This window comes from Eptesicus fuscus, chromosome 25, assembly GCF_027574615.1.
Source record: "Eptesicus fuscus isolate TK198812 chromosome 25, DD_ASM_mEF_20220401, whole genome shotgun sequence".
Lineage (NCBI taxonomy): Eukaryota > Metazoa > Chordata > Mammalia > Chiroptera > Vespertilionidae > Eptesicus > Eptesicus fuscus.
Window position 1 is genome coordinate 10,762,619 of NC_072497.1, and position 27,221 is coordinate 10,789,839.

At 56.1% G+C, this 27,221-nt stretch overlaps 1 protein-coding gene across 1 annotated transcript in view; it reads right to left on the minus strand.

Moving 5' to 3' along the window:
• The window catches only part of ADAMTS17 (ADAM metallopeptidase with thrombospondin type 1 motif 17), an 87,960-nt gene that overhangs the window by 41,752 nt on the left and 18,987 nt on the right, over positions 1 to 27,221 (minus strand). Inside the window, exons 5-10 of the mRNA XM_054713343.1 lie at positions 24,340 to 24,423; positions 22,661 to 22,818; positions 20,264 to 20,307; positions 8,248 to 8,353; positions 4,382 to 4,522; positions 3,506 to 3,656 (exon numbers count right to left, since the gene is read on the minus strand). Of these exons, the coding sequence (XP_054569318.1) occupies positions 3,506 to 3,656; positions 4,382 to 4,522; positions 8,248 to 8,353; positions 20,264 to 20,307; positions 22,661 to 22,818; positions 24,340 to 24,423 (684 nt within the window). The remainder of the gene's footprint in view (positions 1 to 3,505; positions 3,657 to 4,381; positions 4,523 to 8,247; positions 8,354 to 20,263; positions 20,308 to 22,660; positions 22,819 to 24,339; positions 24,424 to 27,221) is intronic.

The window sequence follows — 27,221 nt, forward strand, 5'->3', positions numbered from 1 at the left end:
GAAGGCGGCGTGAACTGTTTATTACGCATTTTATAGACAGCGCTTTCCCATAAAACTTTCCTAATCATCAAAAAAAAAAAAAAAAGGAGAATGAGGTCAGGCAAAGATGTCTTCAACAGAACACAAAACGTCTGAACTATAACGAGAAACACTAATGAATTATATTATATTAAAATGAGGAACTTCTGCCCGGCTGGCGTGACTCAGTGGTTGAGCGTCAACCTATGAACCAGGAGGTCACGGTTCGATTCCCGGTCAGGGCACAGGCCTGGGTTGCAGGCTCCATCCCCAGTAGGGGGCATGCAGGAGGCAGCGGATCCATGATTCTCTCATCATTGATGTTTCTATCTCTCTCTCTTCCTTCCTCTCTAAAAATCAATGAAAAAAAAATATATGTAAACGCACATTAAAAGAGTTTCTGCAGATAAAGGTGCAGTGACCCAAGCTCAATCAGGGGTGGGGGTGCCCAGGGTCCCCCAACTCCCCGCCCCAGGAGCAGTCCTTAAGTAGCAGTGGAATGCCACTGACCCCGCGCCAAGTGTCAGGGAAATGAAACTGCTCCCTGGTTCTGTTCCCTCACTGGCTGCCTTTCATGTTTGCCGCGTGGACGTCATGTCAGGTGCATTGTGCTGCAAAGGCCCTCGAGATGCTGTGTAACAAACACGCCCGGGGCAGCTGCCTCCCCCGGGACGCTGTGGCACTGCGGGGAGGTGTGGGTCCCTCGGAAGAAAGACATCCTGCTCGTTCATTCGAGGCTTGACCGTGTCTCTCTTAGCCGCCTGTGCCCCTGTGAAGTCCCCTCCAGGTGGTCTCGATCCCCTTCCTCACGCGGCACCGCTGAGTGCCTGGAGAGACGCTCTGACTCAACGCAGTGCTGACGGGAAGGGTTATGTAAAAACCCTCCGAAATATGCTGCTGATAACACCAGCCAAGAGGGAGATAAAGTAAAACGCTAAGCGCTGGCACTGCAAGTGACTAATCCACATTTTCCACACAGACGCCTGCAGTTTGAAGCCCTTCCCCGCGCCGGCATGCCAGGCCTGCTTCTGGAAGGTTCCGTGAGTCCCGGGTTTGGTCACTCCTTGCATGTTCCTAAAGGCTGTGGCAGAGACCACCATCACCTGGCTGGGGCTGGCTGGGGCCACCTGGTGCAGGGGGAAGGGGGACGGCTTGGGGGAGGGCAGGGCCAGGGCACCCAGGCGTGCAGCCGGCCAGGGGAACGGGCGTGCGGAGAGCGCAGAGCGGGAGAGCGCTCCGAGGAGGATGTCTACTGTAAACGCTCAAACGCTTCTGGAAAATTGGGGCCATCTGCTGCCAAAGCCCCACAGTTCTGAGAGGAGCTGCAGCTGCCGGGCAGGAAGCTGGGACTGAGGCAGGCACGGTGGCATTCACCCTGGCATCCGACCCAGCTTCCTACCGCACGGCCTGGCCCGTCTGTCCGGCAGCCGCCCTCTTTGGCCAGGTGTGACTGTGGGTGTTAAAGGGGCAGGCTTCGTTTAGATCGGTAGTTCCTTTAACGAGCTGAGCGTGACAACCCCAGGAAAGACGTATCAAAAGAAATACCTGGACGGGCCGGTGTGGCTCAGTGGTTGAGCACTGACCCATGAACCAAAAGGTCACGGTTGGATTCCCGGTCAGGGCATATGCCCAGGTTGTGGGCTTGATCCCCAGTAGGAGATCTCATCATTGATGATTCTCTCTCTCCACCCCCACTCCCTTCCTCTCTGAAATCAATAAAAATATATTTTAAAAAACACACAAAACGATACCCACGGGCATGCCGAGGTTAAGAAGTACAGAGCAGTAATTGCAGATAGTCCCTGGGATGTAAAGTACAGCAGAGGGAATATAGTCAGTAACATTGTAATTATTATGCATGGGGCCCGGCTGGTGTGGCTCAGTGGTTGAGCATCGACCTATGCACCAGGAGGTCAAGGTTCGATTCCCAGGTTGCGGGCTTGATCCCCAGTAGGTGGCGTGCAGGAGGCAGCCGATCCATGATTCTCTCTCCTCATTGATGTTTCTCTCTCTCTCTCCCCTCTTCCTTCCTCTCTGACATCAATACAAATATATTTGTAAAAAAATCACTTAAAAACAATGGGGGCCAGGAGGGGGCAATGCCACGCTGTTCCTTCCAGCTGTCACCACCCGCAGTCTCACCTTGAGGGAGACCCTGCTCTGCAGGGACTGCTGACAAGGACAGGAGTGACTTGTCGGCATAAGAAAAAAAAAAAAAAAAAGACCGGACTGGCTCATCGGTCAAGTTCGTCTCCCCTTTCTAATAAATATTTACTACCCGCTGTTTATAACGTGCAGGTTTGGACTCTCTTGAAACGCTTTCCTGAATTAAAAACATCACATTACCATTGGCTAAAAGAGGAGACGGCTCTATTTGCCAAGGACTTGGAACAAGTGCCAATGAGGCGATGCCAATGAGTTTGTTTGGTGTGTTTTTTTGCACTTATTTCCATGGGCAGCTCTGAGCGCACAGCACCAGCCTCTGCACACAAGGGAGACGCGATGCTGGTGGTGGTGGCGGGGGGTTGGCGGGGGGGGTGTCTCCAGGGCCCTAACTGCCTTGGTTCTCTGCCATGCAGGTGTTCCAGGAAGCAGGGCCTGGCGCACAATGGAAGCCAGGTGCTCCCACGCCACCGGAAGCAGCGTTTCCCCAGAGTTCTTCACCCCAAACCTTAGGGCGAGGAAATGGCTTTTTTAGGCTCCAAATGGTGAATGCCAAAAGAATGCACATGGAGTCCAGTGGAAGGAGGTTCTGGGTTCAAATTTCACCTAAAGAACAGCCCGGCCGGTGTGGCTCAGTGGTTGAGCGTCGACCTATGAACCAGGAGGTCAGGGCCGATTCCCGCTCAGGGCACAGGCCTGAGTTGTGAGGTCGATCTTCAGTGTGGGGCGTGCAGGAGGCAGCCCATCAGTGATACTCTCTCATCATTGCTGTTTCTACCTCCCTCTCCCTCTCCCTGCCTCTCTGAAATCAATAAAAATATAACTCCCGCAGGCCGGCACATGCCTTGGGGGACAAATGCTGCACCGCTACTCCCGGGCGCCCAGCACCTGGCCTCCCACGAGGAGGCACCGGGTGGGGACTCTGAGCCCCTCCTCAGAGTACTACCTGTCCATGCATAATGATGAAGGACAGAAGGTTACCAAGGAAACAATTCAATGCAAATATAACTCCAAATACAAAATAACTACAGTGGCATACTATAGCAACGTGGGTTTCTTAGTGAACACGTTACATAACAAAATCTGACTCTGAGTGTACGAGCGTGTGTATACGTGCACCCATGTGTGCACTCGGCTCTCTAGGCATGCACTGTGCCAATGCCCATGACAGTAGACGTATATGCATGCCTGATTGTGTATGTGCATATACATGTGTGTGGATGCATATACACGTGTGTGCGTGCTCAGGTGCGTGGAGTGTGAATACCTGTGTCCTCCATGCGCTCCTGCCTGGGCCGCCCCACCCCCCACCCGGGCCGCTTACCTCCATGTTTCTGCAGAAGGTGGCGTTGGTGCCAAACAGGATCTGGCACTGCTCATTGGCGCTGTAGTGCATGCCAGGCAGCTTGTGAGGGAGGCGCACGGCGTGCTGGCTCCGGGGGTCCGTGAACAGCAAGCAGGTGCTGACTTTCGACCTGAAACAGACAAGAGGTAAGTCGACATGCAGATGCCCGGGTCTTTGTTTTGATTTTGAGTCACCGAGAAGGCTGCGCCTCCACATTACTTATGGGACGCCCGCCGGTGTGGCGGTGGTTGAGCGTCGACCTAGGAACCAGGAGGTCACAGTCAGGGCACACGCCCAGGTTGCGGGCTCCATCCCCAGTGTGGGCGTGCAGGAGGCAGCCGATCCATGATTCTCTCTCATCATGGATGTCTCTCTCTCTCCCTCTCCCTTCCTCTCTCCAATCAGTAAGAAATACTGAGCGAGCCCTTGTCCCTGGTGCAGGCGCGTCGCTATCACAGGAGCCTGGGTGTGGAGCGCATTGGTTCTGTCCACTCACGGTCACACACGGCAGAGAAAGGAAGCAGCTCCAAGGCGCGGTCACGGTGCTGATATTTCAATCAACCAACAAGCATTTTTGAATATGAGCTGGGTGCCCAACGTCACATCAGATGCCTGCGCCTCGCAGGATGCGCACATCACACCAGGCGCACACGGCACACCCGGTGCACACGTCACACCCGGTGCACACGAGGGAGAAAGCTTGGCCGATACGGGAGTCCCGGCCCTGACCATGCTTTAGGGCAGCTGAGCATTCTGAGATCCATTGCCCCTTCCCACACGTGCGGAGGCCCCGTGGTGCGTCTCCTGGAAGCACTTCCCATCGCATGGAAGGCACGGAGGGACTCCAGGACTTACTTGAGGAAGTTCTCAAGGTCATCGCGACTGCAGGAGGACCAGGAGAGGTCGCTGGGGTTCCGGCCTTTCACCCACTCCCCCGACATGATGTGGGACCTGCCGGCGCAGGACGAGTGGTCGTCGTCGTGGTTCATGCCCAAGCTGCCGAAGGAGGAAGAGGGGACAGGGACACTTACCCTACGGGCTTCTCACCTCTGCTTCCAGGGTCCAGCATCCCATCCCCACCCTCCTTTTTTTTAATTGATTTCAGAGAGGAAGGGAGAGGGAGAGAGAGAGAAACATCAACGATGAGGGAGATCCTCCTGCACGCCCCCTACTGGAGATCAAGCCTGCAACTCGGGCATGTGCCCTTGACCGTGACCTCCTGGTTCATAGGTCGATGCTCAACCACTGAGCCACACCGGCCAGGGCCCACTGATGTTCCTTCCAAACCTACTTGTGTCAGTCATGCTTGCTACTTGGCGGCTCAAAATGGTCAACCGCTAAGTAAGCGCCTGGTGAAGCTCCAATTTGATGGACTAGCCCTGGGGCTGGGAGGCGTGACATTTGCCTTTAAATGAAGGACTACTTGACTGAGAGGCTCGTGTTATTGTGGGTTTGCGTCCCGGGGCGTCCATTCCTCTGGCAGCGCCATAGTTCACAAAAACGAGGCGTGTGAAGCGCACACTGTAATTTTAACGTCAAGGGGCTGTGGGATTCGGGACACAGACTGGCCTCCTGTCACATGGGGCCCGGACGCATCCCACACAGTAACTCAGGGCCGGGGTCTGATTGGATCTGGAGACAAGGAGCACACTGCCTCTCCCCAAACCCGGAAGCGGCAGTTTTAGGAGGCTCTCAGCCTGCCTTCCCTCTCTCAGGTTTGGGATTTAAAAAAAAAAAAAGTTTTTATTGATTTTCAGCGAGGAAGAGAGAGAAACATGCATGATGAGAACCATGGATCGGCTGCCCTCCTGCACGCCCCCTAGTGGGGATGGAGTGCACAGCCTGGCCATGTGCCCTGACTGGGAATCGAACCAGCAACCTCTTGGTGCACAGCATGAGGCTCAACCACTGAGCCACCACAGTCGGGCCTGAATTCACCGTAGAGGCAAAGACCAATACACTCTCCATAGGGACACAGGGACTATGCTAATGGCAAAGCTAGATATGACCCAATACTCGACGGAGAGCTTCTCATTCTAGCCCAGGGCTTCCTGCACTCGGGGAATAAAAGTCTTGCCCAGCCGGTGTGGCTCAGTGGTTGAGCATCAACATCTGAACCAGGAGGTCACGGTTCGATTCCCGGTCAGGGCACGTGCCCAGGTTGCGGGCTCCATCCCTGTGCAGGAGGCAGCCGATGGATGATTCTCTCTCATCCTTGATGTTTCTCTCTCTCTCCCTCTTCATTCCTGAAATCAATAAAAATATATTAAGCAAAAAATATTATTCTGTAGCTCGCTTCCTTTCAACGTAAAAGAAAGAAATAATCAAAATATTTAGATGCCACCCCGGCAAATGAAGTGCATGGGAGAAACATCTGGACCCTTTACAGCTCCCCGGGAAATCCAGGCGCACAGCTTCGGCGCGTCCAGGGAGCGCACTGCGGTTGGTGGAGTCTGGCCCTGCCCCAAGTTCAAGGCCCACACGTTTCACCTACGGACTAGACCCTGAGGGTGGAGAGTCTCAGGAACGGAGGGATTTCAGACTCGGAAACCTCCTCCTGCTCAATTATGAAACGCTACTCTGAGGGGCTTTCCGTGAAGTGCTGTCTCTCTAGACGCCAAAGATTTGTTTCTGAAATTTCCACACCATTGAAACCCTGGCGGCTTTGTTACTGCTCTTTCTTTTCCGTTTATTTATTTATTTAGAGGCTCTTCTGAAGCAATCCTTTTTATCTTTAAAAAAAAAAAATCTTCACTTCCCCTAGTGCAAATTATAGGCTCCTTACAGTTAATCACGCCTGCTTCAACTGGCATTCAAGGTGCAGGATAAAAATAGCTTCTCCTGGCCGCCTTAATGATGGAGTACGCAGCTCTCAGCTCGTCCCCAAAGCCCCTCCGGATTCCGGCTCGGAGCAGCCGTCCTGGGAAGAGGGTGGGATGCCGTCTCCGGCAACGCCAGGAGCGGCGCCCAAGCGGTAATTGGTATTTTCACTAGCGGCAACTTTGTAGCCGATGAGGGGTTATTCGAGCGGCAACTTTGTAGCGGAGAGGAGGTTATTAAGACAGGGAAGGAGCGGCCACTTTGTAGCAGAGAGCGGGTTATTAAGACAGGGAAGGAGGTCCTCCCTCCAGAATCCCATCCGGGATGTAGAAGGCAAAGGGGTTCCGGGCACAGAGCCTCTCAGTGTGTGGTTCCCCCAGAGACACGGAGCCCCCCAGTGTGGGTGTCTCCAAGCACAGGTGAGGACGACCAGGGAGGGCGGGAGAGATTTCAAAATCAGGGTGCGGAAGCTGTTCTAGTAACCGCCCCCATGGAAAATACTTCAATTATTTTAAATATGTTTTCATTGATTGGCGAGAGAGAGAAAAAGAGGGAGAGAGAGAGATAGAAATGATGAGAGAGAGAGAGATTCATGGATCGGCTGCCTCCTGCACGCCCCACACTGGGGATGGCGCCTGCGACCCGGGCATGTGCCCTGACTGGGAATCGAACAACTGTGACCTCCTGGTTCATAGGTCGACGCTCAAGCACGGAGCCATGGGGCCGGGCTTCAAGCAGTGTCCTTGCCTCGCCTTGGACTCTGCATCCAGGGTCAGACGCCAAAGGAAATCTTGGTGATTTCCATGCGATTCCTGGCACTGCTGGGCAGCGGGAAATCCCCGCTTAGGGCACAAAGGCCACTTGAATGGGGCCACCAGCCAGAAGCTCCTGCGGCTCCGGAAGCTGCCCCGTCCCTCCCGTTCACAACCACCCCAGAGAGGGGCAGAAGGAGAGCCTGCTTTGGCTGGTGTGGGAGAGGGAGGCGGGGGCGGGGAAAGGAGGGGGCCCTGGGAAGCCAGTCCTGCCGCTCAGGGCAGACACCGGAGGAGGAGGAGGGACGTGGCCGAGGCAGATGGCAGGGAGCACGGGAGCGGGCTTGCCCATGAAAGCATGGCCAGACCCGGCCACGCTCAGCAGCACGTGGAGAAAGTATCATCACAAGAGGACAGGAGCCCCAGCGTTTTGTCCGGTTCTGGAAGCTGGATCAGACAGACGGGGCTGGGAGGACGCTCACACGCACACTTTGGTCCGGGGCCACGCACCTTGGCGTGAGACCGGAGCACCCTGCTCGCGTGCCCGACTGCCCCTCAGTCCGGCGCTGACGGCCCCGGGAGCTGAGTAGCAAAGGACGGCAGGACCCGGGGGGCCAGGCAGGAGCGCATCTGGAAACCGAGCCTGGACGGCCTGATGGCAAAGCAGACCCCGGCGCCCTGCCTGCCCGCAGACCCTTTTAGGTCTGCAAGAAAGACCGACCCCGACCGTCGGTGATACAACAGCCCTAATTCCAACAAGGACCCACAGCCCGGCCGCGTGGCTCAGTGGTTGAGTGTCGAGCTATGAACCAGGAGGTCACGGTTCCATTTCAGGTCAGGGCACGTGCCCAGGTTGTGGGCTCGATCCCCAGTGTGGGGCGTGCAGGAGGCAGCCGATCCATGATTCTCTCTCATCACTGATGTTTCTCTCTCTCTCTCTCTCCCTCTCCCTTCCTCTCTGAAATCAATAAAAAATATATTTTTAAAAAAGAAAGATTCCAACCCTCCGAGCCTGCGGTTGGGGGAGCTTGGGGTCCACGCCGTGGAAGAAGCAGAGGCACGGGGCAGCACGGACCCCGCCCGCGGGAACTGGAGTGCAGAGACACGTCCGCGGAGAGGCATTAGACAGGCCGAGGGTCCCACACTTACTTGTGGCCCAGCTCGTGGGCGATGGTGAAGGCGAGGTTGAGGCCGTTGTCCTCGGCGAGCACACACTTCCTCTTGGCGCTGCACACGCCTCCTAAGTAAGCGATGCCTGCAGCGGAGACACAGACACAGCCTTCAGAGTCCGGGTCCGCCCCGCCAGGAAGGCCCAGACCCGCACGTCACGCACGGCGAAGAGAGGGCAGACGGGGTGACGCGGGGCACGGGCTGGGCCTGCCTTCCGGAGCTCACAGCGGGATCGGTGGGCACGCGACGCTCTTGCCTCAGCCTAGTAATAACAGTAACAAAACAGATGCCTATCAAGTGTTTTTCTAAAAAAATTTTAAGTATATTTTTATTGATTTCAGAGAGAGAGAGGAAGGGAGGAGGAGGGAGAGAGAGAAACATCCACAATGAGAGAGAATCATGGATCGGCTGCTTCCTGCACGTCCCACCCTGGGGATGGAGCCCGCACCCCGGGCATGTGCCCTGACCCGGAATCGAACCGTGACCTCCTGGTTCCTAGGTCGATGTTCAACCCCTGAGCCACACCGGCCGGGTAACATCCTCCTTGTGGATATCGTTTCACCCTGGGGTGGATCTGAGCCACTCCCTCCTGCCTGGTCCCTCCAGCAGCCCCCGGCCCGCTTGCTAGCCTCCCCGCGGCAGGGAGACGCGCTGGGACCCGGGGTCCACCGAGCCGGGCACCACTCCGTGTGTCCACTTCCACTAGAAACCAGCAGCACGCGGGGCCCGGGGGAGAGCGTGCGGATGAAAGGGACAGAGAATGGCTTTGGGCCGCGCGACGCTGGCTTGCTCATGGACATCCCAACCCAGCCGTGCAGGTGACCGTGACCTCCAGCAAGGACGCCGTCTGGCTCCTCAGGGCCTTCCAGGGCATCTCTCTGGTTTTATTTAAAAAAAAAACACCCAAAACATTCTTTGTGGCTTGTTGTGAAGTGGCCAGCAGTGAGCCAGACGCACACTCCCACGCAGCCCTGCTGGTATGCATGTGCAGTGCACACACACACACACACACACACGCACATGCATGCACATGCATGCACACACTTGCATGCACACATGGGTACACACACACACACACACATACACACACACACACACACACACACACACACACACACACGCACGTGCGCTTAAAGCCACACCCAGCAGCACCATCCCAGGCCCAGGCCAGGCCTCCGGGGCCAATAAATTAATTACAAACAATCCGATGAGCACGCCCGGGAGAAGCCGTCTGGCGAGGGGGTAAGGGCGACAGCCAAGGCCAGCTGTGCCGAGCCTGCCGTCCCCGGGGCGTCTGCTGACCCAGCACACTCACCGCCACATGGACACGACCCCAGCCTCCGCCGCACCCGGGCCGGAGCAGGCGGTCCCAGTCCCCACTCCCCTCTCTGCTGAGGTAACGCACAGGCTGGGGAGCCGCTCAGCACAGAGCCTTCCAGTAATTGCCTTTTAATTTGCCCAAGGCGCAGAGGAGTTCTGGAAAGCTAGAAACAAAGGCTCGGTTTAGTTTAAAAAAAAAAAAATGTTCTCACACGAGGGTGGGTGAAGGTCCAGGGCTATTTTTTTCCAATTGACTTTTTAAAAATATATATTTTTATTGATTTCAAAGAGGAAGGGAGAGAGAGATAGAAATATCAATGATGAGAATCACCGATTGGCTGCCTCCCGCATGCCCCCCACTGGGGATCGAGCCCGCAACCCCAGGTATGCGCCCCTGACCGGAATTGAACCCGGGACCCTCTGGTCCGCAGGCCAACGCTCCATCCACTGAGCCAAACCAGCCAGGGCTCAATTGACTTTTAAATAGAGAGGGAGGGGGAGAGAGAGAAACATCCATGATGAGAGAGAATCACGGACCGGCTGCCTCCTGCACGCCCCCTACTGGGGGATGGAGCCCGCAACCGGGGCATGTGCTCTGACCATGAATTGAATCGTGACCTCCTGGTTCACAGGACAAGGTTCAATCCACTAAGCCACACAGGCCGGGCAAGGTCCAGTGCTTTTTATTTACTTTTTTATTTGTATTGATTTCAGAGAGGAAGGGAGAAGATATAGAGAGAAACATCCATGATGAGAGAGAATCATGGATCGGCTGCCCCCTGAACACCCCACACTGGGGATCGAGCCCGCAACCCGGGCATGTGCCCTTGACGGGAATAGAACCTGAGACCCTTCAGTCCGCAGGCCAACTCTCTATCCACTGAGCTAAACCAGCGAGGGCGGTCCAGTGCTTTTTACGATTCACTGCGATTGTGAGCACCCTGGTCCTGGAGCCGAGCGAGGGAAAGAGAAAGAAAGGGCCCGGACACACCCGAGTGCATTTACGGGCGACGGTGCGCAAGCGCGCGGAATCCCACAACCACGTCGGGGGGACCCCAGGCTGCTGTAAAGTAAGGGCTGCAGGGTGAAAGGGGCACGAAACCATGAGCTTCAGCGGGAAGCAAAGGCCACGCTCTTCCCCGTTCCCCGGGGGAAACAGCCGTCCAGAGGGAGGGTGAGCTGCCGGCTGGCAGAGACCCCATCACTCCGGCTGCAAAGGCACCAACCGGCAAACACCCACCTAATCCCCACATCGGAGCTCGTCCACAAAAGAGGAAAACTCAGCCCGGCCGGCGTGGCTCAGTGGTGGTTGAGCGTCAACCTATGAGCCAGGAGGTCACGGTTCGATTCCCGGTCAGGGCACATGCCCGAGTCGTGGGCTCAGGCGCGCAGGAGGCAGCCCATCAATGATTCTCGCATCATTGATGTTTCTCTCCCCCTCTCCCTCCCTCTCTGAAATCAATAAAAATATATTCAAAAAAATAAAAGCATCAATTGCACATGCTGGCAGAGCTTCTTGGAACACAAGGGAAGCCGGAAGGCAATAGCATTTATTAGGGTCCTGTCCACGGGCAGGTGTTGCTCGAATGCTTGGCCCTTCCTGACTTGGCAAGGGTCATGGCCCCATTTCACAGACGGAGAAATGGAGGCTGGGCCACCAGCCTCAGACAGAAGCAGGGCTCTCTTTCTCCGACACTCGCGCTCCTCCAGGCAAACCCCGGGCCTCCCTCACCAAAGTTCTGATAAACCAACGACAGTGAATAATCTTTTCAGACTCAGAAGATTTCCCTAAACCTTAATGTGTTTATACAGAGACGTGGGTGGGATGGAGGGGAGGTTCCACGTGGCCAGGTCCAAATGCTCTTAATCCTAAAGATAAAAAGACTCAAGGGATAGAGGCAGTGATATTAACAGCAGTTACCTCCAAGAAATGGTGAAGTCATTACAGCTCTTTTTAATTGTCTCCTTCTTCCTGTGTGTGGCTTAAACAGAATAGAACGAATATGTACTTGCTATGAAGACTGAAGTCATTGGTTATATTTCACTTATCCCAGGAGACATGGGACAGAGGCAGAGGAGGTGCACACACACACACACAAGAGTCCTCCAGGCCCGGCCGGCGTGGCTCCGTGGCTGAGCATCGACCTCTGAACCAGGAGGTCACGGTTCGATTCCCAGTCAGGGCACATGCCCAGGTTGTGGGCTCCACCACCAATTAGGGGCATGCAGGAGGCAGCTGATCCATGATTCTTTCTCCCCCGCTCTCCCTTCCTCTCTGAAATCAATTAAAAAAAAAAGTGTGTATATATTTTTAAAGTCCCCTAGATTTTGATTCTGATATGAAGGAAGTTCACGGTCAACACACAATTGTGTGCTTCTATCCCAACTCCCTCTCTCCCACACCCCTGGCAAAACACATTTTTTAAATCGAGATGCTGAGGACAGGCAAGAAGGGCTGCGGCGAGTTTTTCCTGATCGGGGACCGCGTCCCCGGGAGCCGCCCGGCCCGTCCCCCGCCGTGTCATCTCAGGGCAGACACTGTGCCTCCGCCGCCCGCTTCCGCTTCTTGGGAGGAGCGCCTTTTTGGTGCGGAAACTGGGGGCAAGGAGGTTTCCTTGTTTTCTTTGTCGGGAGAAAACTGCGTGGCGTCAGCACATAATTCTTACAGACTTGCCAGGGGATTGCAGATTCCAGAAGTCAACACAGGACAGTGTAAACTCTGGTTCATCCGGCAAACAGTCCCGGGTAAACAGTCCCAGCTGCTGGCCCGGCTGCCCACGCCTCGGACCATCCTGGGCTCCCACCAACCGCTCACGGCACCGGCACCGTCCTGGTTGTCACCGGGATGCCATGTGCCAACGACAAGAAAGAAATTGACGGCTATTCACTGGCAACCACGGTGGTTGAGATCAAGTCCTGAGTTCAGGCTCATTCCCAAGTCCCCGTGCCCTAAGTGGATGGAGGTGTGATTTAAATTTGTGAACCGGCCTGGAGGGCGTGGCTCAGTGGTTGAGCCTCGACCTAGGAACCAGGAGGTCATGGTTCGATACCCAGTCAGGGCACATGCCTGGGTTCGATCCCCAGTAGGGGGTGTGCAGGAGGCAGCCGATCCGTGATTCTCTCTCATCATGGATTTTTCTCTCTCCTTCTCCCTCTCCTTTCCTCTCAAAAATAAAAAAGTTAAAAATATAAAAATAATAAATTTGTGAACCACAGTTAAAAGGAAATAGCGTGCCCTGGCCAGTGTGGCTCAGCTGGTTGAGCGTCACCCCGTGCACCGAAAGGTCGCCGGTTCGATTCCCGGTCGGGGCACATACCTGGGTTGCGGGCTCATCCCCAGTCAGGACGCCTATGGACCACGTGAGCTGTGTCTACAATTTGCCTTGACTCTATTCCAAGGACCCGTGCAATGGAATGCTCTAGAAAGTTGCCTGGGACGACCTTGACATACGGCTTCACTCCCTCTCACGCTAGCAGCTCTATTTCCACAGGAAGCATAAAATGCAAGGCCGTGCGCAGAAACGCGTGCCAAGTCAGCAGAGAAAAAAGAACCGCGTTCTCAGAATGATGAAGAAACCACACTTCTTGCGAATTCTTGGCCCAGCGAAGCCACCCTCTTGGGGATGAAAGGCGGGATTTCAAAGACCCAGGCCGAGGGTCGAGGGCAGTACCGAGGGGACTTTTGATCTAGGCCCCTCGAGGGTGGCCCTGGCTCTTGGGCCGCGTGTGGGAGTGGGGCAAGGGTGGGGGGAGGTCAGGCCAGGCCCGAGGGCAGCTCTGGGCACCAGGTCCTGAGCAAAAGTCCATAAACACTCCCCTGGCAAGGACACGAGAGCCCCTCAGTAAAGAAGTCCCCACACCCAACTCAGGAAGCTGGCTGCCATGTGGATGCTGACTCAGCATCCTGAGCTCCAGTCAACCTGCCACGAGAAGCCCTCCCTCCCGTGGCCTGAGGGGGCCTGGGCGGGGCTCCTGCTGCTGACAGGATGCGAAAATAAGGACATTGCACCTGGCCGTGTGGCTCAGTGGTTGAACATCAACCTATGAACCAGGAGGTTGAGGTTCGATTCCCGGTCAGGGCACATGCCCAGGGTTATGGGCTCCATCCCCAATGTGGGGTGTGCAGGAGGCAGCCGATCCCTGATTCTCTCTCATCATGGATGTTTCTCTCTCCCTCTCCCTCCCTCTCCGATATCAATAAAATATATATATTTTAAAAAGGATGCTGAATGCCCTGCTCCAAGAGAACCAGAATGTTGCTTATTTAATCGGACCCGACTCAGCAGCCAGTTTGCCACGCAGCCGTGGCGCCATTCTTGGGGACATAAGCCACAGCGCACCTCCTGGGCCAGCAGGGGCTGAGGTGGGCAGGCTCTGGTCTCGGGGGGGGGGGTGTGCCCCCCACTCTGCTGTCTAGCACCTGGGTGATGATGGCGTCCGTGCCACCTCTCTAAGCCCCGCCCCCCCCACATTGGTAAGATGAGACTGACAGCCACCTCCCGGGGTGGAGGGTTCAATGAGGCATGCCAGGAAAGCACGTCTCAGGTAGTGAGCCCCGGACAGATCTTATCTATCGAGAGAGAGAGAGAGAGAGAGAGAGACAGAGAGAGAGAGAGAGCTGAACAGAAAGTATTTGTCAAGCAAACACTCTGCCAAGCACGCGAGGGTCTCACACGGAGGGCAGTGGTCGCTGCGGAGTCTCCCGGTGCTTTTATGAACGTGACATCCGGGAAGCTGAAGACAGAAGGGCAAGTAACTGAGGGCCTCTCCTACGTTTCTTCCCTTTTTTTAAATGTGTTTTTATTTTTTTTTGGAGAGTAAGGGAGAGGGAGAGAGAGAAACTTCAATGGTGAGAGAGAATCATGACTGGCTGCCTCCTGCACGCCCCCCCACTGGGGATGGAGCCCGCAACCCGGGCCTGTGCCCTGACCAGGAATCGAGCCGTGACCTCCTAGTTCATAGGTCGATGCTCAACCACGGAGCCACACCGCCGGGCCTTATGGTCCTTTTGAGATGAGAGAAATCTTGCCCTCAGATAACAGACATCCCAACACACTTACATCTCCCCCTTTAATGTAATATATCACTTTTCACTCATTCTGAAACCAGTCATATACTGGCTCAGTCAGAACTATATGCTGAAGACCCTGTACGTGTTCAAGCCTCCACGCTGCTCTCGGGACATCCAAGTCCTTCTGGAATTTGCTTTAAAAGATGTGGAGCCCGGCCGGTGTGGCTCAGTGGTTGAGCATCGACCTATGAACCAGGAGGTCACGTTTTGATTCCCAATCAGGGCACTTGCCCAGGTTGCAGACTCAACCCTCAGTGTGGGGGGCGTGCAGGAGGCAGCCGATCCATGATGCCCTCTCATCACGGATGTTTCTATCCGTCTCTCCCTCTCCCCTCCTCTCTGACAGCAGTACAAATATATTTTAAGAAATCACAAACGGGGTGGGAGCCTGCTCTGCGCAGGCCTGTGGGAAGTCAGAGAGCTGGGGTGAAACTGACCACAATTCCGCGACGTCTAAGGCGCTCAGCTCCCGGCAGCGGGAATAAGCCCCATTGCTTCCTCCCGAGCTCAGGGCTGGCCTGGCCGAGAGGTACCTTCACCCCAGCTGGCACCTTTGCCGGTGGCTCGGGGACCCCAGCCAGGGCTGGCGCCATCGGAGAGCCTTGGAGAAGCTCTTGGCCCCCACACAGGGGCCCAGTCCAGACCCTATGCCGTGACCTCGTCAGCCAAGTGGGTTTGTGCCCCAAACCGTCCTAGTCAACCGCATCGCGCCTTGGCCCCCAGAGGGTTTGGGCGGCATTGACGGCACCACGGCGATCGCCCAACAGTTTGCCCTTTGCCCTTTGCCCTTTGCCCCGCAGCCACTGTGGACGCATCCACCTGGAACAACGCCGACTGTGGCCTAAACACCAACACAGCAGCCGGGAGGAAGCAGGCGGCCAGGTACGCACCAGGAGGTGCCCTGGTGTGCAGATGGCTCTCCGCTTTGAGTCTGGGCGTCCGGCCGGCTTTGGCTCGCTCTGGATACCTCGCTGGCAGACGGCTCACCGGGATGAGGGGGGCCTGGCACGTTGGAACAGGGAGGTGTGACAGCAACAAGGGGGCTTTGTTCTGCCGGATCTTCTGCAAAGCCTGGCGCCCCGACGGGCGTGGGCGCGGAGCCAGGGGAGCGCGGGGTGGGGGCGATGTGCGCACCTGGGCGGCCTCTGAGCCTCCCCACGCCGAGCGGGAGGGCTGGGGTCCGAGCACTCGTGCCCGCGGCCATCCCAGAGCAAGACCACCCATGTCCTGCCCCTTCCAGGGGGGCAGTGTTCGCCCACCCAAAGGAATGTGTGGACATATCATTAGTGACCGGGACGGAGGGCTCACCTCCGGGCAGAGGTCAGAGGGGACAACTGCTCTGACGGACGGCAGACACCCCTGCACAAGGAAAATCGATTCTGGCCGGGCCGGTGTGGCTCAGAGGTTAAGCGTTGACCTATGAACTAGGGGGTCAGGGTTTGATTCCCGGTCAGGGCACAGGCCCGGGTGGCGGGCTCCATCCCCAGTGTGGGGAGTGCAGGAGGCAGCCGATCCATGATTCTCTCTCGTCACTGGTGTTTCTCTCTCTCTCTCTCTGCCTCTCCCTTCTCTAAAAAGATAAAATAAACTTAAAAAAAAAGAACGGGATGAAGCAGACGTGGTTACTCGGCCACAGATTCCTCCGTCATCACACATTCCAGGGGGGACTCCGAGGGGTGTGATCTGAGAGAGACAACGCTCGCCATTGTGCAGAGGCAAAAACGTCCTTCCTCCCCGCTCCCCGCTCCTCACCCCAAGTGCCAAGGCGGGAAAGGGCACTGTGTTCCGGGGTCCCCTCTGATCTGCCTTACCCTTCTCCTAGCCTCCCATGCTCCGGAGCGCCACAGGACACAAAGCTCTTTGTCCGCACTGGCTGCCTTCCTTGCTCACTTTCCTTTTTATTTTTAAATAAGTTTTTATTGATTTCAGAGAGAGAGGAAGGGGGAGGGGGAGAGAGATAGAAACATCAATGATGATAAATCAGTAATATATATATATTTTAAAAAGGGTCCACTGGCCCGGCCAGCTTGGCTCAGTGGTTGAGCATCGACCTATGAACCCGAAGATCACGGTTCGATCCCCGGTCAGGACACATGCCCGGGTTGCAGGCTCGATCCCCAGTGTGGGGCGTGCAGGAGGCAGCCGATCCATGAGTCTTTCTCATCATTGATGTTTCTCTCTCTCTCTCCCTTCCTCTCTGAGGTCAATAAAAAAATATATATACATATATATATTTTTTTTTTTTTTTTTTTAAAGAGGTCAACTGTATTCTGAAGGCAGAGTGGGCAAGAATGGCTGATTGACTGGAAGTACCAGGTACCTTCTGAAACTAAGACCCTGCAACAGCCGGTCAGCTTCGAGAAATAGCTAATAAAAATCACAGCCACCACTTCCCACGGCGGTGGGCGCTGTGCCACACGCTGTGCATGTGCTTGTGTGCGCACTTCATTCTGACCTCACCGCAGGCACGCAGGGGTCCCGCCACCATGCCTGCCGCAGACGGCAGGTGAAGGGGACAAGCTCAAGGGCACACACTGGGGAGCAGCAGCGCCGGGGGCTTCCGCCCGGAGCCCCCTCTTCCGCTCCGAGCCGGGCCTCCCCGGCGCCCTCGCCAGCATCCTTGCCTCCTGCGCTCCCTCCGACGCTCGCATGCAGGCTGAGCAGACCTGGGTGTGGACGCAGAGGGCCTCTTGGCCCAACACTTGCAGATTTATTTTTCCAAGGCGAAACCTCTGGGGGTTCCCACTTGATCTCCAAACGCATGTTTATCTTGGCAGCTGGAGCTCCATGGCAGAAGCAACGCCGCAACCAGCCCGTGAGGCCGGCCCCAGGGGCTCCCCCGTCCCCTCGCCCTGTGGCTCCGGGAACCCTTCCACTGAATCAGTGGCTCGGCCAAGGTGGAGAGGAGAGGCCGGGGCGCCCCCCAGGCACGGCCCAGGCCCAGCTGCTGGGTCCTGTTTGATTTTGTAACCATGGGGTCCAGGAGACAGGAGACAATAGAAAATATTGGAAGAGTTTGAAACCAAGCAAGAGAAAAGCCGTGGGAACTTGGAGGAGGAAGTATTAAGTGGAATTGGCGTTTCAAGAAAAGAAAGAAAGAAACGAAAAACCACACCAAAGACACTCATCGTTTTCATGGAGTCGAACCGTGGGATACCGTGGGGAACGGGAAAGGCCGCGGGTGGGACAGACTGCGCCCTTCTGAGGACAGGACGGTCCGACAGCCCCGCAGGAGAGAGGACGAGAGAAGCCTCTCGGGCGGATGGGCGGGGGGGCGTGGAACTCAGGGAGGTTCTCCCGTCAACTGGCAGACAGCACATCCTCACGGCTCAGGGCAGAGATGAGGGTTACGTACTCAGAGGGGAATAAACAAACGCCAGCGCCAAGTCATATGAGAGGAAACCACTCACAGCAGGTCCTGGGGTGACGTCGGAGATCCGTTCCTACGGCGCCACGGAACGCGATTTTCGCCGTAAGTCGGAACCCACCTACATCAGCACCTACGTCGCTCACATGGAGCACAGACACAGCAGTAATGTGGTGACACAGTAAAAAAAATTAAAAGAAAGAACAATTCCTGATCTTCACTTGTGGTAAATAATAAAAAACATAAAGCACCTATGTACGTATGTCGAAATGACGGAACTTTTTTTTTTTGTTTTATAAATAAATGGGAGATGGTGACGTAACCACGAAACAACATACGTCGAGTCTGACGTAACCCAAGGACTGCCTGTAATCAGATGCACATTGGTTGGACACACTGGAGTTTCTGCATATTCATTCATTCATTCACTCACTCATTCACTCTCATTCATTTATTCATATTCATTCACTGATTCACTCATTCATTCAACAATTCAATCATTCATTCATTTCTAGTCATTGAATCATTCGTCCATTCCATCAATCATTCATTCCTATTCATTGAGTCACTCATCCATTCAATCATTCGTCCATTCAATCACTCATCCAGTCATCAGTCATTCACCAACAGTGGGGACTAAGTCTTCCCAGCCCTGGGCCAGGCGCTGAGGGACACGGCACACGGGAAAGCCCATGTCTGTGTAGCGCAGAGTCCTCGGAGGCACAGGAGGCACCGGTGCCTCCCTGGGGACAAGCTCAGGGAGCCGGAGGGTGCAGCCGAGACGGAAGCGTGGTGGCCGTCCGAGCTGAGTCATGGGCACGGGGAGGACAGCCCCCGCCGGGCAGCCCTGGCAGTGGACAGGTCAGCATGAACTGGTCACCGACAGCCCCAGCCAGACTGAGACGGGGGTCAGCGGTCCCTCTACCAAGGCCTAAGTCACACTGATACGTCTAGTCACTCCGTTACGGACACGGCCCCAAAGGGGAAGCATGCCCGACACCTAGCTCGCAGATCTGTTCAGAGGACGGGCGAAGTACAACCTAGAAAGACTGACAGGTGACATCAATGGCAGCTGTCGTCGCCAGCCAGATTTCAAAGGGCCTTGAAGTCCCCTTTGAAGTGATCCTTTTAAGGATTATGAAGATTTTTTATTTTTTTTTTAGAGAGTGGAAAGGCGGGGGAGAGTCAGAGAGAGAGAAACATCGATGTGAGAGACACTTCCATTGGTTGTCTCCCACATGAGCCCCAACCAGGGCCGGGGACCGAGCCTGCAATCCAGATATGTGCCCTTGGCCGGAATCGAACTTGGGACCTTTCAGTCCGCAGGCCGACGCTCTACCCACTGAGCCAAACCGGCCAGGGCAAGGATGATGAAGGTTTAACCAAAACCTCAGGCTTGTACGTGGCAAAGCCAGAGAGAAGGATGGAGATGAGACGCGACCGGCCTCCAGGGCAAGGCCGGGCTTTGAACACGTGAATTCCACAGGGGGTGCACCGCCCGTCCTAGCCTGTGCTCCTACGACGCTGAGCACATCGGGAGCAGAAGTTCGCACTCGGCGGCGCCGGATGGTGACCTCGGGAAGAGGGGTTTGGGCAGTCGCTGACCTCACCCCTCTAGGGGGCCCCTGGGAACCTCGCAGTCTATTCCGATGCCCAAAGAATGGGCCAATGGGAAGCCTATGAGAAGCCAGTACACCTGGGGAGGGGAGGGAGGAAGTGGGGGGGGGGGGGGGGGAGAGAAGGAGAAGGAAGAGGAGGGAGGGAGGGAGGGGAAGAAGGAAAATGTGCTGGTGGTAGCGTTGCTATGTGACCGGAAAGCAAAGCCTGCTGCGGCCAGGGCTCACCCCGCGCCCCCCTCAGCCAGGACGCGTGGAGAAAACCATCCGTGGGCACGCGAGCAAACCAGCGAAAGCTCTGCCTCATGACCATCGCGATAACTCAGGGGGGTTCCCCCTCCCCGGCTCCGGTGGCCTAGAGGCTCAAAAACAAGTGCGCCCCAAATACAGTCACCTCGGGGCCACCCCGTGGTCCCTCCCCGGGCTTATCATTTCCAATCTTCCTTATGAACCCTCTGTCTGGATGCCTCCTGCCGTAAGAACGGGCAACACTTTTCTGGGAAAATAAGCAGAACGAAGTCAACAGGTCCATTTCTACAAGAAAAGAGGCGGCGGGAAAGGCGGGAAGTATCGACAGGGATGCAGCGGGCCCTTCGATTATTGTTTTAACTCGGAACTCACCGACGGTGTCGCAGGGCTCGTCCTTGTGCACGCAGAAGTCTGTCCTGCAAAGAACACAGGACAGCAGTCAGGTGCATGCAGCACGGGGCGGGGTGGGGGGACACACTGTCCCCGCTGAGAGTCGTCCCGCCCATCGCAACGTCATCGCTCCACTTGTCACGGGAGACGACGAAGAGTCATGACCGGCAGGGCTTGCCCATGGCAGCTCATCTGCATTTCCGAGTGCAACCCGCCCCCCCCCCCCCCTAGCCACACTGGACCCCCCTTTTCCAGCTAAACCTTCCACACCGAACACTCGGTGGCTGGAGGACCTCCTTCCAACAGCTGAGAGCATCTGGGGAGAAACGTGGGCCACGTCACGGATCAGAAACAACTACTGGTCAATACCCTCAACCGACGGTGACGTCCCCAAGCCACTCTGCTCGGGCAGCCTCGGGGTTTAGATGCTGGAACCAGAAGGCAACTCAAAAGTCGTTTCTTTTCTTAAATGTATCTATTTTTTTATTTCAGAGAGGAAGGGAGAGGGAGAGAGGGATAGAAACCTCAATGATGGGAGAGAATCACGGATCGGCTGCCTCCTGCACGCCCCCCACTGGGGATCGAGCCCGAAACCCGGGCGTGTGCCCCTGACCGGGAATCGAACCGTGACCTCCTGGTTCATAGGATGACGCTCAACCCCTGAGCCACGCTGGACGGGCCAAAGTCATTCCTGAACATAGTTCTTTAAAGCCCCCCTGGTCCCCCCAGGTATGTGGCGGTGGACAAGGGAGAGAGTGAAGCTGCTCAAAACCTGACCCCACCCCCATCCTGCAGGTACAACAGACTCATCCTGGCCTCTGGCTGCTCTTGGGGACAAAGGGCTCGGGGCCTGGGGGGTGACAGAGTCACAGCTAACAACGAGCGAGGTGTGGACGCCAGGTCCCAGTCCTCTGTGCGGGCCCCGGGGCCCCCGACCTGGTCCACTCAGGGGTGCTCTGGCGCCCCAGCCGTGGCCGCAGCGGCAGCTCCCGCTGCCATGATGTCATGCGCGCTCCCCTCCCCGCGCTGGCCGCCTGCAGGCTTGGTGGCCGTCCGGGGGGACACACTCTTGGGCTCGGGCTCAGCCCATGGAGGGGCAGGGAGGGGGGACACAACGAGAAGAAACCTCGCCTGGGCCGGCATCGGTGCGGGACGAGGACGGGGCCTGCGCGGCCCTGGGCCGGATCCCGCTGGGAGGAAGGAGCAGCTTCCCCCGCGCAGCAGCGGCCTCACACCCAATTTCCGTGGGAAAACATCAGCCCGTTATTATCCGGACCGGGGAACTGCAGCTCTCAGCCTCTAATTATTAAACAATGCCTCGCGGCCAAGTTGGCGGCCGCCCCCCACTCTCACACCGCCTCCCCGGCTGCCGGGAGGTCTTTAATTGAACATCTGGAGGGCGTGGAGGACTTGACGGGGCGGGCAGACACCAATCCCGCAGGCCCAGCAGCCCCGCAGAACTGGGCGCCGTTGGGATGGCTCAGGGATCTCAGGAGGTGCCGGCACCAAAGGGAGACAGAGAGCGCCGGCCCTGGGCGGGCTGCTGGGCTCAGAGTCCTCGGCAGGCCTTGGCATAGGCCCTGCCTGCAGCTGAAGAAATCTTGCCCTGGCCTGTGTGGCTCAGTGGTTAGAGTGTCAGCCTGCGCACCGAAGCGTATATCGGGTTCGATTCCCGGTCAAGGGCACGTACCTGGGTTGCAGGTTTGATCCCCAGCCCCAGTCAGGGTGTGTGCGGGAGGCAACCAATCAATGTGTCTCTCTCACGTCAATGTTTCTCTCTGTCTCTGCCCTCCTCCCCCACTTCCGCCCTTCCCCTCCCTCTAAAAATCAATGGAAAAAATGCCCTCAGGTAAGGATTACAAAAAAGAAAAGGAAATCTTGCTTTTCTGACCTCCAGTCTCCCCGCTCCCCAGCACCCCCACTCAGAACCACCCGCGTGCAATCAGCACCCCGGAATGTGCTCCGGTGGAAAAGGACATCCTTAAACATGTTTGATTGCGGTAGAACACACCGAACACAAAATTTAGCATCTGTACCATTTTTTTCTTTTTCTTTTTCTTGTTTTGTCACTCTTCAACCCAAGGATATTTTCCATTGATTTTTGGAGAGAGTGGAAGGGAGGGGGAGAGAAAGAGAGAGAGAGACATCGATGTGAGAGAGATGCCTTTTGTGCACCCACGCATCCACCGATGGACACGGGAGTTGCTTCCACATTTCTGCTGTTATCCCCACTGCACGGATGAGGAAACTGAGGCTCGCACAGGTGGCCAACGGTCCGATGACCAGGCCTGAATTCCTAGCAAACGGCCCTCTTCCCTCTTCCCCGGCAAACGGCTTTCTCCAAGCACGTGTGGGGGTGCAGGCCGCCTCCCACGTTACCTGGTCACGAACACGGCCGCATCCACGGGGGGCGTGTCGTCCTTGCCTCCGGGCACCTGGTTGTTGCCCAGGTACCGGGCGCCTCCGTATTCCTCGTTCTGCCAGTGGCAGAAGCTCTCCAGGGACCGCTCTCCGTGGTGCCCAATGGACAGCTTGGCCTGAAAGAAATTGGGGGGGCGGAGGGCGGAAGGAGGGGGCATTGAGAGAAGCCAAGGCCCCGGGAAGTGGGCGTTGGTGCTCAGGCTACAGTGTGAGGTGGACACAGCTGCCCGCGGGGGCGCCGTGCCAGACACGCTTCCCCGAATACAAACCTAACGCTGGTGGGTGGCCGCAGGGATGCAGACAGAAGCCACTGTGGGTCTACTTGGACGTTCAAATGAAGACCATGCTGATCATTTATTTTTGGTTAATCCTCCCCCGAGGATATTTTTCCACTGATTTTTAGAGAGACACGAGGTACGTGCTCTTGACCGGAATGGGACCCGGGACCCTTCAGTCTGCAGGCCGACGCTCTGTCCACCAAGCCCAACCAGCCAGGGCAAGACTATGTTATTAAAGAAAAGTGTTCTTTGTCCGACTGGCGTGGCTCAGCGGTAGAGCATCAGCCCAGGAACCAAGAGGTTGCCGGTTCGATTCCTGGTCAGGGCACATGCCCCAGTTGGGGGCTCAATCCACAGTAAGGGGCGTGCAGGAGGCAGCCGATCCGCGATGTTCCTCTCTCATTGATGTTTCTTTCTTTTTCTTTTTTTTTTTAAATATAGGATAATGCCACAGGAGATACTATTTTGCAACTTGTTTTTCAAATTTAGAATTTAACTGGGACATATTTACACCCTTTTCCGCTACCTAATTCTCTTTTTGTCTATTGTTGTTGGTTTTTAATATATTTTTATTGATTTCAGAGAGGAAGGGAAGAGGGAAAGAGAGAAACATTAATGATGAGAGAGAATCATCGATCAGTTGCCTCCTGCACACCCCACACTGGGGATCGAGCCCGCAACCTGGGCATGTGTCCTGACCGGGAATCGAACCGGTGACCTCTTGGTTCATAGGTCAATGCTCAACCACTGAGCCACACCAGCTGGACTCACTGATGTTTCTATCTCTCTCTCTCCTTCTCCCTTCCTCTCTCTCTCAAAATCAGTAATCTCTGAGATCAATAAAAATATATTTTTTAAAAAAAGGGCAAGTGTCCTTTTGGGTGGCCTGAACAGCATGCGCCCACCAAGCACCGGCCCTTCCCCGTCACCCTCCTGCCTGACCGGGGAGTGTCCCCCGGGGAGCACTCGACCAGAAGACCAGAGAGCGATGCTACGGGGACTCCAAATGTGGGCTGACACTCAGGGAGAGCGACAGAAGGGCGGCCGTGGTTCCAGAGACCTCGCCACCACCACGCTCTGCACCGCTGAGAGTGCCGGGCGGGGGAGGGAGGAGCTCAGGCCCCTGCTCAGGGTTCCCTCGAGATTCTAAGCGGTCGGACGGACGGCTGCACCCTGAGCTTCCAGTAACAGCACCGGCCCTCCTCCCCCCGGACATGCCCGGTCCCTGGCCCCGGGCACACTGATGCCACCTGCAGAGCCTGGGAGCGTGGTAAGTCCGACACCCCTCCCCCCTCCCCGGGCTCCTTCGGAGCTTCCAGACCCGGGACGGTCCCTGCGCGCGGCGCTGACGGGACTCACAGGGCGCTGTCGCAGCAGCACGAGCTTGGTGACCTGGATGTTCACCTTAATCCCCAGGGTCTGGTGCTGGAACATATTGTAAACCTACCGAGAGAGGAAAGGAAGGAAAGAGGTAAATCCAAACATTTAAAAATATATCATGGCATCCCGGAACAGAGAAGAGATATTAGGTAAAAACGAAGGAAGTCGGAGCCAGTGGTGGACTCCAGTGAATAATGGACCAATACTGATCCGTTAGTTATAACCAACGTACTAATGTAAGATGTTAGTAACCCGTGAAACGTTATGGGAAACCTCTATGCGTTCAACTTTTCTATAAATCTAAGACATAAAATATAAAGATATAAACCATAAATTCATGAATTTATACATCATAAAATATAAGTTCTATTAATTAAAAAATATATTACTTAAAAATTAATGGTTAGTCTGGCTGGTGTTGCTCAGTGATTGACCTGCGACCTATGAACCAGGAGGTCAGGGTTCGATTCCCGGTCAAGGGCACATGTCCGTGTTTCAGGCTCAATCCCCAGAAGGGGGCGTGCAGGAGGCAGCCGATCCATGGTTCTCTCTTATCATTGACGTTTCTCTCTCTCTCTCTCTCTCTCTCTCTCTCTCTCTCTCTCTCTCTCTCTCTCTCTCTCTCTCTCTCTCTCTCTCCCTTCTTCGCTGAAATCAATAAAAACATATTTTTAAAAAAACACAAAAACCCTCTTGGCCTGTGCACAGCTCCTCCCCAGGGGTCCCCATCCGCCCCTCCCTGGCCGTGTCCCCACGTCACCCAGCCAGGACAGCGGCAGAGGGCCCGCCCAGCTGGGCCCCCCAGGCTGCCAAGGAAATGTGACAGCTGCAGCCGGGGCTCTGACCACTCGCCAGGGCGCAGCCAGCGCTGGACGCCCGAGACAGAATTTCCAGACGACGCGCCGCGCTGTTCCCTGCCCGGCCAGGTGTCTCTCCAAACATCGCATGGACGCTGCCTCCAGACTTGTCCTGAGCAGGAATTTCCATGGGAAAAAACAGTCGGGAGGCTCGGTTACATGTCTCCGCGGCCTGCTGCTGTGTGTGTGGTGGCTGTTGTCCGATTTTCGTCTGGCGGACCGGCTGCCAGCACGGTCCTGTGCGTCGGCCCTGCACTCTGCTGGGCCGTGTGGGAGGCAGCCCAACGTGGGACAGCTCCCGCCAGGGCGCAAGCACTTTAGCGGCGGCCCGGCTCCCACACCTGCTCCCCTGGACGGGGCACACGGAGGGGAAATGCCTGCCTACAGACCTTATTTTTAAACATACACTTTTTATTGATGTCAGAGAAAGGGAGAGGCAGAGAGAGAGAGATAGAAACACCAGTGATGAGAGAGATTCATGGATCGGCTGCCTCCTGCAGGCCCCCTACTGGGGATCGAGCCTGCAACCAGGGCATGTGCCCTGACCGGGAATCGAACCGTGACCTCCTGGTTCCTAGGTCGACGCTCAAGCACTGAGCCACGCCAGCCGGGCCCAAGAGGGTTTTCACAACAGCACTCCCTACCCGTGTGAGTCAGGGCCTCCCCAGGGGCACCTGGGGACTGTGAGTGACTCTGCAATTAGGGCGCCATTCGGACCCCACACAGGAGGGGTGTTTCCCTCCCACAGCACCTTGTGGGGTCCCCGGAGCAGCAGCCCCAACATCACCTGGGGACTTGGAAGGGCACACGCTGCAGCCCGAGCCAGGCCCTACAGCTTGGAGACCCTGGGGTGGGCCCCGACGGCTGCATTTAACAAGCCCCATCCCCTCACCCCCCGAGGCCGCCGGGTCTGAGGACCAGGGTGTGCTCACACACCGCGCTGTCCTCTCTGGTCGCCAGAGAGAGGCCGCTTATCCGTTCTGCCTGGTCATTGAGTAAAATTGATGTCATTTTCCCCCCGCGCGGAACCTGCCTGGAACGCGTCAGCGTCTCGCTCTGCCGGTGGTTGTTAAGGAAGCTGAGAACAACTGAAGCTCTGTCCAGGGGCCCGTTTTCCAGCGGGGCTGCCCAGACCCAGGTCTGCTGGTGTCAGCTCTCCGGGCCCGGCTGCGATTTGCTCTTTAAAATATCCCAGCTCCTGTGTCACCACGCCCCGCCCCCAACCGAAGGAAAATCAAGTTACGTATGGAAAAAGACACTATGCAACATTTGGAAAACCGTGGGAAGCCGAAAGCTGGGGACACAGCACCCCCTCTCTCTGCGCTGCCCGCTGGGGGACCCCAGAGATAGCTGGCAAGAGGCTTCTCCCTCTGCATGGACCTGGGCAGGTGAGTGGTTTGTGGGGGCCACAGAGCTCGGAGCAGGCCTCCACGTCCCTGGATAAGAGCTAGGCATAGGGATCTTTTAAAACACAAAGCAGGCCCGGCAGCGTGGCTCAGTGGCTGAGCATTGACCTAGGAACCAGGAGGTCGAGGTTTGATTCCTGGTCGGGGCACATGCCTGGTTTGCAGGCTTGATCCCCAGTAGGGGGCGTGCAGGAGGCAGCTGATCCATGATTCTCTCTCATCATTGATGTTTCTATTTCTCTCCCTGTCCCTTCCTCTCTGAAATCAACAAAAACATATATTTAAAAAAAGAGAAATTATAAAAGAAATATAAAAATAGGAGCTTTGTCTTATGACTACTTCAGTTGTTGTAATGAAGGTTTATTCCTTGCACTCGTGCCCCGGACAATTTAAAAAAAAAATAAATGAGATGAAATTATCCGCAGATGGAGGAGTCGGGAGCGGGGCCAGGCCCCCAGCCCACCGTCTGGGCTTCCTCTGGGTGGACTAGAGGCCGCAACCTGTCATTACCCAGCCACCGGGAAAGACAGAAATCCTGCTCAGGAACCAGGGCCACGCAGCACGAGGAGTTAGCAAAAGCAATCCCACCTCTGGGTAG